The sequence below is a fragment of the Protomyctophum parallelum genome, assembly GCF_964188405.1.
Source record: "Protomyctophum parallelum genome assembly, chromosome: 3".
Lineage (NCBI taxonomy): Eukaryota > Metazoa > Chordata > Actinopteri > Myctophiformes > Myctophidae > Protomyctophum > Protomyctophum parallelum.
This window is the reverse complement of record NC_139698.1, coordinates 3,829,682-3,847,342: the sequence shown is the minus strand read 5'-3', so window position 1 is coordinate 3,847,342 and position 17,661 is coordinate 3,829,682. Positions and strand designations below refer to the sequence as shown.

The 17,661-nt window shown below is 42.2% G+C and overlaps 1 protein-coding gene across 2 annotated transcripts; it reads left to right on the top strand.

The window, feature by feature from the left end:
* The first annotated feature begins 978 nt into the window (after positions 1–978).
* On the top strand, positions 979–17,014 carry lin37 (lin-37 DREAM MuvB core complex component). 2 transcript variants are annotated; one of them, XM_083760826.1, is made up of 10 exons: positions 979–1,039; positions 1,348–1,415; positions 3,722–3,797; positions 5,737–5,787; positions 6,161–6,190; positions 8,217–8,302; positions 9,096–9,259; positions 11,743–11,877; positions 14,511–14,581; positions 16,216–17,014. In XM_083760826.1, exons 2-10 carry the CDS (start codon positions 1,382–1,384, stop codon positions 16,301–16,303), a joined length of 735 nt encoding a protein of 244 aa, XP_083616952.1. In that variant the 5' UTR covers positions 979–1,039; positions 1,348–1,381; the 3' UTR covers positions 16,304–17,014. The 2 variants fall into 2 exon arrangements, with proteins under 2 accessions (XP_083616952.1, XP_083616951.1); XM_083760825.1 differs by having other exon boundaries at positions 989–1,415.
* Positions 17,015–17,661: the final 647 nt, after the last annotated feature.

Below are 17,661 nucleotides of genomic sequence, written 5' to 3'. Positions count from 1 at the left end.
TTATTATTATTATTATTATTATTATTATTATTATTAGTAGTAGTAGTAGTAGTAGTAGTAGTAGTAGTAGTATTAGTATTAGTATTAGTATTATTAGTAGTAGTAGTACTGTTGTTCTTTGACTATAATAGAAGTGTATTTGTACAGTCATGTTTTGATGAATTGAACATGGTGGACCCTGTTGTAAACAAGTGTATAATGCTTAATTGGGTCGTCCACTCACAGTTAACAGTCTTTGTATTGAGTTTGTGCTTGAAATGTACGGTAATTATGCAAACTGTTAATACATAAATACTTCAATCAATCAAAACAAAAGTAGTCGTATTTTATTTTTCAACATTGTGGTACATTGTGGTGCGATTGTACAGTGAGACAAAAGGAAAACACAATGTTTCCGATCTGTGTATTCAATTCATAGGCTCTGAATTTAATATGAAGGACTGGTTTAAATCCTCGTGCATTGTTGAATTGAACTGTACACTGTCATGTCTTTTGCAAACTGCTACAGTATTTATTTAGTCAATCAATCAATCAATCAATCAATCAATCAATCAATCAATCAAAAGGTCCGCAGACAAATACAAAAAATATTTGAAAATGTTTTTAAACAACATCAGACTGAAAGCCCCAAATAAGCAAAGTTAAACTTAATACTCTTTAGAAACAGGGGAAGAAAAACAAGCCATGGTGGCTTATAATAATCAGCTTCAAATGAGCAGACTTGGCAACACTGACGTCGAACGTCGTTTGATTTGATCAGCCAATAGGACGAGGAGCTGCGAATGATGGACACCAGGTTCAGCCAATGGCGCGCGTATAACAAGCCCGCCCCGGTTCCGGTTGGTTCCGCCCCCCCTCCCTCCCTCCAGACAAGGCTGTCTGGTTTCCTATTGGTTGTCAGCTGCGCGTGAACTGACACGAGCCTCGGCTGGGTGCTATTGGCTCCGTTTCCACCAATGGGGTTGCGCGGAGTCGCCGGCGCGCGGAAGTAGGAAAAGTCGACGAAAAAAGCCCAAGGAAGGAAAAACAACAAACAGAAGTAGCTAACTGTTAGCTTAGTCGCTAGCTTCACGTAAACACTGTGATAATTTATCATTTGTAATACAATAAACAAACGGAGCTGTAGTTTAATAATAAACTACCCCGTGTTCACTTAATTATATTATCCGTAACTTATAGGCCTATTAACGTGACGTGACGTCGCATAGTGCTAACTAATTGAACCTGGTCTAAGCTTTAGCTTTAGCCGCGTTAGCTGCTATATAGCTAGCTTGCTAGCCTGCTAGCTTCAGGTCAGGTTGTATGGTGTTGTTTTGGTCCTATATGTATTGTTTGTACATGTTCTAGTATCTGGTTGGTTGGTTCAGTACAAACAGTCACTATGCACCATGTTAAGATCAAGACCGAGAAGCCAGGTGGGTGACGCACGTACACACACACACACACACACACACACACACACACACTCTAATGTTTGTATGTCTCTAAATGTTTTGATGAATTGAACAATGTGGACCCTGTTGTAAACAAGTGTAATGCTTAATTGGGTCGTCCACTCACAGTTAACAGTCTTTGTATTGAGTTTGGGCTTAAAATGTACTGTCAATTCTACAAACTGTTAATAAATATTTCAATCAATCAATCAAAAACACACACACACTGTGACACACACCAGTGTTGTTTTCGTCGACTAAAACTAAGACGAAAAATGTTCGTCGTCTACCTTTTTCCACTGAAGGAAACTAAATTAAAACTATGCTATGGTGACTAAAACTAAGACGAAAAATACTGACAATTTCGTCAACAAATAAAAACTAGACTAAAATGTTAGGAAGGGACTAGTGGACAACATATCCAGTATAAGTAATTTTACACTTGGTTGCATGCTGATCGGCTATTTTCAGCAAGTGTAAAACAAGTCATTATGACGGCAACAAGGCCCGCAAAAATACATTTTAGTCGACTAAATCACCTGTAGATGTAGTCGACTAAAATCTTATGACATTTAGTCGACTAAAACTAGACTAACACTAATACATTCCAGGTGACTAAAATGTGACTAAAACTAAGTGAAAACTATTCAGGAGACTATGACTAAAACTAAAATAGAAATTTGCTGCCAAAAACAACACTGGCACACACACACACACACACACACACACACAGTATTTACCTCTGTGTGGGGGAGTCTGGGAGTGTAAAAAGGTAGGTGGCTAGCAAAATCTCTAATATATAAAAATATTTAAAAAAATGTATTTATAAAATACTAAAACAGTCTGTAACAAGCAAAAATACCAGCAAGTTTGATTGAAATTGTCCTTTTGAAACTGTGTTGCTTTATTGTAAACTTGCTTGCTGTGGTGGTTACTCATGTTCATATTTATGGTTATATTTATTGTAATTATATTTATTGTCATGTCACTTATTGGTGTTAGTGAATCACCTGCCCATACAGTCGTCATCAGTCACGTGATGTGACGACAGGGTTTAAAAGGGAGTTGTCACACATACTGCCGATTGTCACCTGATGAAGGCCGTTCACGGCCGAAACGTTGTGCCTTATTTATGGTGTATTGAATAAAAAGCAAACACCTTGGAGCAAACCTGTGTGCGGACTCTCCTCTCTTCACTGGAGTCTGGGAGTGCCCATATTGCAATTTAGAAATACAAGTAAATGTCCTAAGTATTGGTATACAAATGTATTTAATTAAAAGTAGTGGAAAGTACTATTAATTTATGCAGAATGTCCCATTTTTCAAATGTCTACATATTATTGACTACTTTTTAATGACCTTGTTTTTGTTACATAATATAAAATCTTTGATACATTAATGTTGTAATTGTACAGGCAGCTGTGTGCAGTGGAAAAACTCACACTTTGAACAGCCTTTTGTATTAATAATATATGAATAGTACCGTAAATATTATTTGATTAACTTCATAGAGTACTCCATATCATCGTAAAGTTGTCATTGTACATTGATTGAATATAAACGGACATTTATTGTTTGAGAGAGAGAGAGAGAGTATGGATAGACAGACAGACATCTGTTGTTCGTAATGACTAAAAACAGACTTTTCATAGTGTTTGTGTGCTGATTCTGAATAGCTGAATATGATGAATTATTCTAAATGGGTCTATTTATGTACAAAACACACACGTCATCACGTGCACAGAGATTAAAATAACGTGCATTTTGCATCCCAAAATGCAGTTTATAGTTAAGTTAATTCATTAACTATTAAGTTTAATTTAATTTAATTTCTTAACAATCGATTCATGATGAACTGTTAACATCCCTATTATTATTAGCATTATTATGATTGTTTTTTTGTGCAGGCTCAGAGGTGGCTGTAAAATGTATTATTATTAATTGAATGATTGTTATGGTTATTATGATTGACAGACTCAGTGGTCTAATGTATTATTATTAACCCATTCTGAGCGGGAACCCATTTTGGTGTTAGCATTATGTTATGCTTTAGCTATTGGAAAAATAGCAGATCTACAAGCTCGTAGCGCGCCACCGAGTGGCGCGCTACGAGCTTGTAGATCTGCTATTTTTGAAAAATCGAAGAGCGACTGACATAGAAAGACATTTTTAGAATCTGTTCTCGGGTCAGAATGGAAGACTGTCAGGATGTAGAAGACATTTTTAGAATCTGATCTCGGGTCAGAATGGGTTAATTGAATGATTGTGATGGTTATTGTGATTGACAGACTCGGAGGTGGCTGGGGCGCGGAGTCGACTGGACGCGGTTCTGCAGGGTCTGGTTGAGAAGAGTGAGACTGAGAGGTTAGTGGACTCGGCTCGGTTTCCATTTGTACACTCGGAGTTACACACCTTTAACCCATTCTGACCTGAGATCAGATTCATACGAGGTTTCCGCCGGACACACACTGGTCTGATGAACCCATTCTGACCTGAGATCAGATTCTAAAAATGTCAGTCAAAATGGGTGCCCGGTCAGAATGGGTTAAGGGTCCATTTTAGGGATGCCGCCGATTTAATCAATTTTTCCGATTAATCGCCGGAGTCTCTGAAATCGATTGTAATATTTCATAATCGAAAAGAATTGCCAAAATATAGGCTAATAAGTAAGGCTGCATGATATATCGAACAGGTACCTTCATCAGAGTGGAGAATATAAGTATAAATCAAGTTGAGTAAAGCCACTCTTCTGGGGGGCACAGTTGGTAGTGCTGTCGCCTCACAGCTAGAAGGTCCTGGGTTCGATTCCCGCTCGGGACGCTGTGGGTGCTGGCGGCGTGTTTTCCTCCCCTGCGTCATCAGTGCCCATACCCGAAGGTGGGGTTTGGTGAAAGGGCCTTTCTGTGTGGAGTTTGCATGTTCTCCCCATGTCCCCTAGGGTAGGTACCCTCACATGTTCTCCCCGTGTCCCCTAGGGTAGGTACCCTCACAAAAACATGCAGTAATCCTGGTCTCTAAACTGCCTCCCCCTGGCCAGCCGGGGCGCCTGATGGAGGGGAAAGGAACTGGTTGGAATAACGTGTTCCTTCCACGCGCTACGTCCAACCAGGGAAACTCCCCACTGTCAGGTGTAAAGGAGCAACTTGGACACTCAGGCATGAAGGAAGCATGAGTTCAAGTCCGTTGCTCTCCCCTTGTCCCCCATATATGGGGACTAGGTTGGTCTCCCCTTGTCCCCCATATATGGGGACTAGGTTGGTCTCCCCTTGTCCCCCATATATGGGGACTAGGTTGCTCTCCCCTTGTCCCCCATATATGGGGACTAGGTTGGTCTCCCCTTGTCCCCCATATATGGGGACTAGGTTGGTCTCCCCTTGTCCCCCATATATGGGGACTAGTTTGGTCTCCCCTTGTCCCCCATATATGGGGACTAGGTTGGTCTCCCCTTGTCCCCCATATATGGGGACTAGGTTGCTCCCCCCTTGTCCCCCATATATGGGGACTAGGTTGGTCTCCCCTTGTCCCCCATATATGGGGACTAGGTTGGTCTCCCCTTGTCCCCCATATATGGGGACTAGGTTGGTGGAGGGTGTGTAGAGCCCAGGATCACATTAGATGATTGACACAGGGGTGAAAAATGGGTTACAAAATCGTGGGATAAAAAATAACACACAGTTAACGATGGCTTGTTAAGTGCCTGCCAGACAGACAATCAGATGAAATGAAGGCAGTTGTAGAGTAGAGTGTAGACTAGTGAACTGAACGTTTTCTCTTTATATCAAGGTATGCGCTCATGCAAAACGCTTAAGCATGACTTGCAACATTGTTTTTAGTATGTGTTTACCTTGATTACTGCCTCCTGGATGAAGAGATAATTATTAATTGATTACTGCCTCCTGGATAAAGAGATAGTTATTAATTGATTACTGCCTCCTGGATAAAGAGAGTTTATGTATCTGTCCCTTGTGATGTTTTGTAGTTTATGTATCTGTCCCTTGTGATGGTTTTGTAGTTTATATATCTGTCCCTTGTGATGTTTTGTAGTTTATATATCTGTCCCTTGTGATGTTTTGTAGTTTATGTATCTGTCCCTTGTGATGTTTTGTAGTTTATGTATCTGTCCCTTGTGATGTTTTGTAGTTTATATATCTGTCCCTTGTGATGTTTTGTAGTTTATATATCTGTCCCTTGTGATATTTTGTAGTTTATATATCTGTCCCTTGTGATGTTTTGTAGTTTATGTATCTGTCCCTTGTGATGTTTTGTAGTTTATGTATCTGTCCCTTGTGATGGTTTTGTGCAGAGAGCCCAGTGAGGAGGACTCTGGGAAGACGGCCGCAGACGCCTCAAACAAGTACGGATATTGATTGATTGATTGATTGAAGTATTTATTAACAGTTTGCAGAATTTACAGTACATTTTAAGCACAAACTCAATACAAAGACTGTTAACTGTGAGTGGACGACCCAATTAAGCATTACACTTGTTTACAACAGGGTCCACATTGTTCAATTCATCAAAACATTTAGAGACGTACAAATAGACACTTCTATATAGTTAAAGAACAGAACAGGAATTCATCATAAAGGAAGCAAAAAGGGAAAAGAAACGCATACAGTGAGGGGGGGAAAGGGGGGGGTGGTAAGGCTAAGGGCTAGTATGAATAATGCTTATGTGAAGAAAATGAACGAGGCTTTGTCTCATATTTTTGTTTGTTTTTTCTTCAGGGATTTGTCTCCATCGTCTGCAGGCAAACGGTGAGTCCTCGTTACTTCTTAACCCATTCTGACCTGAGATCAGATTCATACGAGGTTTCCACTGGACACACACTGGTCTGATTAATCAGACCAGTGTGTGTCCAGTGGAAACCTCGTATGAATCTGATCTCAGGTCAGAATGGGTTAACCCATTTTAGACGCGAGGACGATTCTACAAATGCCTTCTTCTAAATACTGACAGTTATCTAAAAAACCTCGTGTTTCAATGTCAGTGGTTCTCAAACTGTGTCAGGTCAAGGTCAACCCCCAAAGATATATGTAATTGGCCGCCGACCCCCCCCCCCCCCCCCATCTGAAAACATGTTGTTCCAGAGACCCCCCCCAGAAGCAAAAGATTTGAGTTAAAAACGTTCGCTCTGAAAGAGTATATATTCAAACATTTGGGCCGCATTTTCACGATTTTTGGAGCTATTTTTGGAGCTTGTAGATCTGCTATTTTTCAATAGATAAAGCATAACATAATGCTTAAAACACCAACAGGGGTTCCCGCCCCAAAATGGGTACTGAATGGTTCTGTAAATGAAAAAGCATTTTAGAGCAAAGCAATTACATTTTGTCCTGTCGCGCCCCCTCAAAATACATGGACGAAATGTGTGCAAATGTCTCTTTTTGGAGGTAGTATGTAGTAGGTTACAGTATGGGCCAGTATGAGGCAGCGGTGGCCGAACGGTTTGCGGAGCAGTCTTGATATTGGAAGGTCGCTATAGTTCGTATCCCCGGACCGGCACGTTAAAAATGACCACCGCTGAAGTGCCCTTGGACAAGGCATTGAACCGGTCCCCTACCATGAAATGTTCTATGAGCAGGGCCTGGCTGTAAACAAGTTCTTGAGCTTATAGTCCAGTTACCCTGGGTAAACATAGTACCTTTCCTTTCCTTTATTTGGTTCAGTCCCACTGCTTTGACACCTTTCCTGTGAGGCTCGCCCAGAAATGTTCTTTCCTTTTGAAAGACAAAACAGCTGCGGTTTCGCGCGCGCGTGTGTGTGTACCAGATATTGTTGTTGTTGTTGATGAGGACAGTAGAGAAGTGACCATTTTAGAAGTGGCATCATGTACATTTGACCACAGTCTGGAAGAGGCATTCCTTACCAAGGTGCTTAATAATACTAATAAAACTTTATTTGTATTATTTGCACCTCTCATGACATGAAATGCAGCTCAAAGTGCTTTACAGAGCAATGGAGAAAAAAAAGAAAAGCAAGGCAACGACATTAAAAAACAAGCAGTAATGCAATACAGTGAGGACATGAATAACAAAAAAAATAAAAGATCAATTAAAAGCAATGTTGTAGAAGTGGGTCTTGAGCTGTGCTTTAAAAATGTCTACAGAGGCTGCCTGACGAAGGTACAGTGGGAGCTTGTTCCACGCCTTAAGTACCAGCTTAAGTACCAGCGTCTTAAGGATGCTATTATACAGCTTGGCTACAGATGTAAACTGCTTGTGTTCATATTTGGAAGCCTCGGTAATGTCCATAAATCAGTGGTGAGGGGCCTGCAGATTGCAGACATGCCCAATAAGCCCAGAGCTGATCAGGCATGGTCAAAATTCTGTTCAGTGTCTGCAATAATTGGCAGTCGCCGCCATATATGGAGAAGGCGATGCTTTCTGTACCCGTGATCTGTATCCTGAAGCACTTGTTGTAGAGTTTTCTTTTTCAAGTTTTGCGCATCCACTATTGTTTGTGTTCAAGACATTTCTTGTAAAATGTGAATACAAATAACCCATTTTGGGGCAGGAACCCCTTTTGGTGTTAGCATTATGCTATGCTTTAGCTATTGAAAAATAGCAGATCTACAAGCTCATAGCGCGCCACCGAGTGGCGCGCTACGAGTGTGTAGGTCTGCTATTTTTGAAAATTCGAAGAACGACTGACATAGAAACATAGTTTTTATGTGTGTTTTTGTGTGTGTGTGTGTGTGTGTGTGTACGCCTGCGTGCGTGTGTGTGTATGTGTGTGTGTGTGCGCCTGCGTGCATGTGTGTGTGTGTGTGTGTGTGTGTAGGCCTTCGTCACGCTTCCCACAGCACCGGAGGAAGAAGAGGAAGGAGATGGACGACGGGTTGCCAGACGCCAACCAACATAAACAAAGTAAGTAAGCGATGCAGAGAGATGGACCCTTTGAGACAGTTCTGCTTAACCACTTTCAGCCTGATATATATATGATATTTGATATATATATATATATTTATGTAAACCTTAGTGGGTTAGTCAACCTTAACCCATTTTGACCTGACACTAGAAAAACCTTATGTTTCTATATATCAGTTGATGCTCAACCTTTTTTCATATCAAGGACCCCCAGAATTATCTGTATTTGGCTGCCGACCCCCCATCTGAAAAGAATGTAGTTCCAGGCACCCCCCGGAAGCAGATATTTGAGTTAAAAACGTTCGCTCTGAGAGATTATAATATTCAAAGATTTGCGCCACATTTTCACCATTTTCCCCCCCCAAAAAATAGCAGATCTACAAGCTCGTAGCGTGGCACCGAGTGCCGCGCTACGAGCTTGTATTTTTCAATAGCTAAAGCGTAACACAAAGCTTAAAACACCCATTTTGGTGTCAGCATCATGTTATGCTTTAGCTATTGAAAAATAGCAGATCTACAAGCTCATAGCGCGCCACCGAGTGGCGCGATACGAGCTTGTAGGTCTGCTATTTTTGAAAAATCGAAGAGCGACTGACATTTTTAGAATCTGATCTCAGGTCAGAATGGGTTAATCAGACCAGTGTGTGTCCGGCGGAAACCTCGTATGAATCTGATCTCAGGTCAGAATGGGTTAATCAGACCAGTGTGTGTCCGGCGGAAACCTCGTATGAATCTGATCTCAGGTCAGAGTGGGTTTAAAGTAAACGTGACCTTTCCTCTCGTCTGGTGTCAGACGCGTACATCATCAAGCTGTTTGACCGCAGCGTGGACCTGGCCCAGTTCAACACCAGCACGCCCCTGTACCCCATCTGTCGCTCCTGGATGAAGAACAACCCCTCGCTGAGAGAGAGGGGCGCCGCGTCCCCCAGCCCCCCCCACAGCATGGGGGAGGAGGAGGTAATTGACACTAATTAGTGACACTAAGTCGGCTTGGGCAATATATATCGATATTACCGCAATATTTGAAATCGATATCGGTAATATGGCGGAGTATATAAATAATACAGAATACCGTCATAATACTAATATCGTAAGTTTTACCGTCATGTAAATATGGACGTTTTAATAAACGTCTACATTACTGTATGTGTGTGTCTGTGTGATGAATTTACGAGTATTTCATTTTAAACACCTATAATTGGCCTAATTACTTAGTGTCCATGCATTGACTGGCACTGACGCTGAATTACGGCCACGAGGCGACAGCAGCGTTGTCGGACCGCCTCCGCCCAGGAAAGCAAACAAAACATGGCGCCGGTGAGAGTAACCAGTCCTAGCAAGTTGGTTCGTAAAAATACACATCAGGAAATACTGCTGTTTGGCAGCATTTCGGGTTCCAGCCAAATGAAAAAGGCAGATAATCGATAATACCGATATTATTCACGGCATCAATACAGATATAAAAAAAATCAATATCGCCCAAGCCTACCCCGCGGACCCCCATTTGAAAAGATATGCCCCGGGGATCCCAATAAAATAAGATTTGTATGTCTCTAGCAGTGATCTTTAACCCGTTTTATTTTCAAGGACCCCCAGTTTGACATGCATTAGTCTACGGACCCCCCATTTAATTGCATTTCTATCTCTGGGACCCCCGATTTTATATTGTAAAATAAATGCTAATTGAACTCTGAGAGCGTACAAATGCGGGTCCATTTGGTTCCATGTGTTACACTCTCAGAGTTACAGACCCATAAGGGTCCATTTGGTTCCATGTGTTACACTCTCAGAGTTACAGACCCATAAGGGTCCATTTGGTTCCATTTGTACTCGCTCAGAGTTACAGACCCATAAGGGTCCATTTGGTTCCATTTGTACACTCTCAGAGTTACAGACCCATAAGGGTCCATTTGGTTCCATGTGTTACACTCTCAGAGTTACAGACCCATAAGGGTCCATTTGGTTCCATGTGTTACACTCTCAGAGTTCCAGACCCATAAGGGTCCATTTGGTTCCATTTGTACACTCTCAGAGTTACAGACCCATAAGGGTCCATTTGGTTCCAAACTATAATTTAGCTGGGGACCCCCTGGAACTCCCTCAAGGACCCCTGGGGGTCCCCGGACCCAGCTTTGGGAACCACTGCCCTAGGCCAAATTCCAACACCCAAAGTCGTGGCCACCTCACACTCACTCACTCCAGCATGAAAAAAGAAATATTGAGCTTGTAGATCTGCTATTTTTCAATAGCTAAAGCATAACATGATGCTTTAAAACACCAAAAAGGGAGATCCCGCCCAGAATGGGTTAACCCGTTTTGAGCGGGAACCCATTTTGGTGTTAGCATTATGTTATGCTTTTAGCTATTGAAAAATAGCAGATCTACAAGCTCATAGCGCGCCACCGAGTGGCGCGCTATGAGCTTGTAGGTCTGCTATTTTAGAAAAATCGAAGAACCACTGACATAGAAACATAGCTTTATCAGAAAACTGTCAGGATGTAGAAGACATTTTTAGAATCTGATCTCAGGTCAGAATGAAATCTGTCAGGATGTAGAAGACATTTTTTAGAATCTGATCTCAGGTCAGAATGAAATCTGTCAGGATGTAGAAGACATCTTTAGAATCTGATCTCAGGTCAGAATGAAAAACTGTCAGGATGTAGAAGACATCTTTAGAATCTGATCTCAGGTCAGAATGGAAACTGTCAGGATGTAGAAGACATCTTTAGAATCTGATCTCAGGTCAGAATGAAAAACTGTCAGGATGTAGAAGACATTTTTAGAATCTGATCTCAGGTCAGAACGGGTTAAGCATGCAGTATCAGTAAGACGTGTATTGAATATGGGCGTGCGTTCTCTCTTTGATGTTATCTCTATGTAAATGTCCTACGGGCGTGACTTACAGTTTACAATTTAGAACATTTAGCAGACACTCTTAATCCAGAGCGATTTACATTAATAAAGCAAGAACAAAAAGCATGGGAATGCTTGCGGACCCCCGTCTGAAAATATGTACTTCCAGGGACCCCCCCCCCCCCCCAGAAGCAAAGATTTGAGTCAAAAGCGTTCGCTCTGAAAGAATATATTCAAAGATTTTTCACGATTCTTCAAAAAATAGCAGACCTGCAAGTTCATAGCGCGGCACTGATCGTTGCCGCGCTATGAACTTGTAGATCTGCTATTTTTCAATAGCTAAAGTATAACAATTCATAATGCTTTAAAACACCAAAAGGGGTTCCCGCGCATCCAGTTCCTGGCTGGTGCTGGACTAAAGGTGTAAGGTGTAATGACCATCACCTGGGCACATATGTCATATCTGCCCTGTGCAATTTGTGATTACGAAGTGTGCGTGTGCGTGTGCGTGTGCGTGTGCGTGTGCGTGTGTGTGTGTGTGTGTGTGTGCGTGTGCGTGCGTGCGCCCCCCTCCCTCCCCCCTCCAGGCTACAGACATGTTGAACGGGAAGGCTCAGAGTGTGTTCCGTCTTCCTCCTCCCTCCTCCTCTCCTCTCAGTCCCTCTGGAGAGCCTGTCAATCTGAGGATCCCTAACCACACCCACAAGCCTGTCCTTACCAAGGTAACCACACCCACAAGCCTGTCCTTACCAAGGTAACCACACCCACAAGCCTGTCCTTACCAAGGTAACCACACCCACAAGCCTGTCCTTACCAAGGTAACCACACCCACAAGCCTGTCCTTACCAAGGTAACCACACCCACAAGCCTGTCCTTACCAAGGTAACCACACCCACAAGCCTGTCCTTACCAAGGTAACCACACCCACAAGCCTGTCCTTACCAAGGTAACCACACCCACAAGCCTGTCCTTACCAAGGTAACCACACCCACAAGCCTGTCCTTACCAAGGTAACCACACCCACAAGCCTGTCCTTACCAAGATAACCACACCCACAAGCCTGTCCTTACCAAGGTAACCACACCCACAAGCCTGTCCTTACCAAGGTAACCACACCCACAAGCCTGTCCTTACCAAGGTAACCACACCCACAAGCCTGTCCTCACCAAGGTAACCACACCCACAAGCCTGTCCTTACCAAGGTAACCACACCCACAAGCCTGTGCGTAATCTGTGGTCAGTATGTGTCTCTGATGTCTTGGTACAGTGGACAGACAGTATGTGTCTCTGATGTCTTGGTACAGTGGACAGACAGTATGTGTCTGATGTCTTGGTACAGTGGACAGACAGTATGTGTCTCTGATGTCTTGGTACAGTGGACAGACAGTATGTGTCTCTGATGTCTTGGTACAGTGGACAGACAGTATGTGTCTCTGATGTCTTGGTACAGTGGACAGACAGTATGTGTCTGATGTCTTGGTACAGTGGACAGACAGTATGTGTCTCTGATGTCTTGGTACAGTGGACAGACAGTATGTGTCTCTGATGTCTTGGTACAGTGGACAGACAGTATGTGTCTCTGATGTCTTGGTACAGTGGACAGACAGTATGTGTCTCTGATGTCTTGGTACAGTGGACAGACAGTATGTGTCTCTGATGTCTTGGTACAGTGGACAGACAGTATGTGTCTGATGTCTTGGTACAGTGGACAGACAGTATGTGTCTCTGATGTCTTGGTACAGTGGACAGACAGTATGTGTCTCTGATGTCTTGGTACAGTGGACAGACAGTATGTGTCTCTGATGTCTTGGTACAGTGGACAGACAGTATGTGTCTCTGATGTCTTGGTACAGTGGACAGACAGTATGTGTCTCTGATGTCTTGGTACAGTGGACAGACAGTATGTGTCTGATGTCTTGGTACAGTGGACAGACAGTATGTGTCTCTGATGTCTTGGTACAGTGGACAGACAGTATGTGTCTCTGATGTCTTGGTACAGTGGACAGACAGTATGTGTCTCTGGTGTCTTGGTACAGTGGACAGACAGTATGTGTCTCTGATGTCTTGGTACAGTGGACAGACAGTATGTGTCTCTGATGTCTTGGTACAGTGGACAGACAGTATGTGTCTCTGATGTCTTGGTACAGTGGACAGACAGTATGTGTCTCTGATGTCTTGGTACAGTGGACAGACAGTATGTGTCTCTGATGTCTTGGTACAGTGGACAGACAGTATGTGTCTCTGATGTCTTGGTACAGTGGACAGACAGTATGTGTCTCTGATGTCTTGGTACAGTGGACAGACAGTATGTGTCTCTGATGTCTTGGTACAGTGGACAGACAGTATGTGTCTCTGATGTCTTGGTACAGTGGACAGACAGTATGTGTCTCTGATGTCTTGGTACAGTGGACAGACAGTATGTGTCTCTGATGTCTTGGTACAGTGGACAGGCAGTATGTGTCTCTGATGTCTTGGTACAGTGGACAGACAGTATGTGTCTCTGATGTCTTGGTACAGTGGACAGACAGTATGTGTCTCTGATGTCTTGGCACAGTGGACAGACAGTATGTGTCTCTGATGTCTTGGTACAGTGGACAGACAGTATGTGTCTCTGATGTCTTGGTACAGTGGACAGACAGTATGTGTCTCTGATGTCTTGGTACAGTGGACAGACAGTATGTGTCTCTGATGTCTTGGTACAGTGGACAGACAGTATGTGTCTCTGATGTCTTGGTACAGTGGACAGACAGTATGTGTCTCTGATGTCTTGGTACAGTGGACAGACAGTATGTGTCTCTGATGTCTTGGTACAGTGGACAGACAGTATGTGTCTCTGATGTCTTGGTACAGTGGACAGACAGTATGTGTCTCTGATGTCTTGGTACAGTGGACAGACAGTATGTGTCTCTGATGTCTTGGTACAGTGGACAGACAGTATGTGTCTCTGATGTCTTGGTACAGTGGACAGACAGTATGTGTCTCTGATGTCTTGGTACAGTGGACAGACAGTATGTGTCTCTGATGTCTTGGTACAGTGGACAGACAGTATGTGTCTCTGATGTCTTGGTACAGTGGACAGACAGTATGTGTCTCTGATGTCTTGGTACAGTGGACAGACAGTATGTGTCTCTGATGTCTTGGTACAGTGGACAGACAGTATGTGTCTCTGATGTCTTGGTACAGTGGACAGACAGTATGTGTCTCTGATGTCTTGGTACAGTGGACAGACAGTATGTGTCTCTGATGTCTTGGTACAGTGGACAGACAGTATGTGTCTGATGTCTTGGTACAGTGGACAGACAGTATGTGTCTCTGATTTCTCGGTACACTAAAGATCACCTTGTCGTCTTGTCAGGTGGAGCCCGGCACCATCCCGGGGTCTCTCATCGCTGAACACATGGAACGCTGGAAGAAGATACGACAGAAGTATGTATATTTAACCCATTCTGACCTGGGATCAGATTCATACGAGGTTTCCACTGGACACACACTGGTCTGATTAACGCATTCTGACCTGAGATCAGATTTTAAAAATGTCAGTCGTTCTTCGATTTTTCAAAAATAGCAGACCTACAAGCTCGTATCGCGCCACTCGGTGGCGCGATATGAGCTTGTAGGTCTGCTATTTTTCAATAGCTAAAGCATAACATGATGCCAACACCAAAATGGGTGCCCGTTCAGAATGGGTTAAAATGTACTCATGACTTACTTATGAACATACGACAGAAGTATGTATATTTAAAATGTACTCATGACTTACTTATGAACATACGACAGAAGTATGTATATTTAAAATGTACTCATGACTTGCTTATGAACATACGACAGAAGTATGTATATTTAAAATGTACTCATGACTTACTTATGAACATACGACAGAAGTATGTATATTTAAAATGTACTCATGACTTACTTATGAACATACGACAGAAGTATGTATATTTAAAATGTACTCATGACTTACTTATGAACATACGACAGAAGTATGTATATTTAAAATGTACTCATGACTTACTTATGAACATACGACAGAAGTATGTATATTTAAAATGTACTCATGACTTACTTATGAACATACGACAGAAGTATGTATATTTAAAATGTACTCATGACTTACTTATGAACATACGACAGAAGTATGTATATTTAAAATGTACTCATGACTTACTTATGAACATACGACAGAAGTATGTATATTTAAAATGTACTCATGACTTACTTATGAACATACGACAGAAGTATGTATATTTAAAATGTACTCATGACTTACTTATGAACATACGACAGAAGTATGTATATTTAAAATGTACTCATGACTTACTTATGAACATACGACAGAAGTATATGAACCTCATAGAATCCAAGATGTTGCCGTACACGTGTAAATGACACCTTAATATGTAATTTAAGGTGTAAATGACACCTTAATATGTGTGCAAACAAACAGCAAAGTGCAAGAACTGACCCCAAGCGTCCTTAACCCATTCTGACCTGAGATCAGATTCTATAAATGTTCTTCTACATCCTGACAGTTTTCTGAAAAAGCTATGTTTCTATGTCAGTGGTTCTTCGATTTTTCCAAAAATAGCAGACCTACAAGCTCGTAGCTATGAGCTTGTAGATCTGCTATTTTTCAATAGCTAAAGCATAACATAATGTTAACACCTCAGTAACAGTAAATGACACCTCAGTAACTGAAAATTAAATAATAAAGACAATTCAGAGTGCTGACCTCAACCAAAACCCTGCCGTTGTATTTCATCATTTGTTAATATTGACATCTTATGTCATTAATATATATATATATATATATATATATATATTGTATGCTGGTACGGAAGTCGTTAATTTTAAAGAAAGCTGCTTAATGTTTCTAAGAGTTTGATGGGGAGGAGCTGCCCTGATTGTTCATTGCTGTTCTGTATTTGGCCCAATTAATCGGGATTAATCAAATCGCCACGTCAGGTGGTACCTAGCGATTTTCGCCCCCACGCCCCGGGGGAGCTTTGTAGTAACGATGTGCAAATAAAACATTTCATTGTCATTTCCTGTTGTTTCAGATGGAAGGAGTCGTCCAACAAGAATCAGCTGCGCTACAGCGAGAGCATCCGCATCCTCAAAGAGATGAAGGAAATGTACGACCGCTAGTATGGCCTGCTAGCTAGCTGCCGTACGACCGCCAGTATGGCCTGCTAGCTAGCTGCCGTACGACCGCCAGTATGGCCTGCTAGCTAGCTGCCGTACGACCGCCAGTATGGCCTGCTAGCTAGCTGCCGTACGACCGCCAGTATGGCCTGCTAGCTAGCTACATACGACCGCGAGCTTGACCTGCTAGCTAGCTAGCTACGTACGACCACTAGTATGGCCTGCTAGCTTGCTACCGTACGACCGCTAGTATGGCCTGCTAGCTAGCTACGTACGACAACTAGTGTGGCTTGCTAGCTAGCTACCGTACGGCCGCCAGCTTGATCATCAACGTTCTAAAGTACGACCGCAATTAAGCTTAATCACAGTTTTACAGTATGACGCTTGGCTTCATCAGCTTCGAAAAGCAGACCTGTAAGGGTCCTTTTGGTTCCATTTGTACACCAGAGTTACAGACCTGTAAGGGTCCTTTTGGTTCCATTTGTACACTCACAATTACAGACCTGTAAGGGTCCATTTAGAAATCCCTCACGTAAGTTTCCATTCTAGTTTTATTCAATTATTGTCTCATACTTGCAAAATAATTGGCAAAATTTTAAATTATAATCTACTAGCGCACAACCCACCGCGTTAGGGCAGATTATGATCTTGAACATTGTTGTTTTTAAGTTTTGGTAAAATGTAAAATAAAAGCTATATGATATTGTCACAAAATGTGTGGTCTATTTAGGGTTCCCACGGTCAAATTCATGGAAAAGGTTTTGAATTCATCAAAGGGTCCTGGAAAGATAGTTGGCTATGCATTGTTTTTGAGTCGACCCATTAGAAATTTGAAAATATGTTGTTCCAGAGACTCCCCCAGAAGCAAAGATTTGAGTTAAAAAACATTCGCTCTGAAAGAATATATATTCAATGATTTGCGCCACAGATTTTTCAAAAATAGCAGATGTACAAGCTCGTAGCTTGAGCTTGTAGATCTGCTAGTTTTCAATAGCTAAAGTATAACATAATGCCATGAACACCAAAAGTGGTTCCCGCCCCAAAATGGGTTAATAAAAAACTTTACCCAAATATATAACGTTAAACATAATATTATGAAACAAAAGTCAGTATTCGCCAAACGGGCAGCGTGATCAAAGCCTAAAGTGTACCAGTATCAGTATGTGACAAAAATAACAGATCTACAAGCTCACAACATGCTGCAGTGTGATCCTAATATGCTCTTGGTGTGACAAAAACATTTGGCACATCATTTGGAGTTGAATTATAGCATTCTATATATAAGTAAGTAGCCTTGCCAAGCCATGAGGCCCATGAAGAAAAATCCATACTTGGTCATTTTATCGTCTACTCAGTCTCAT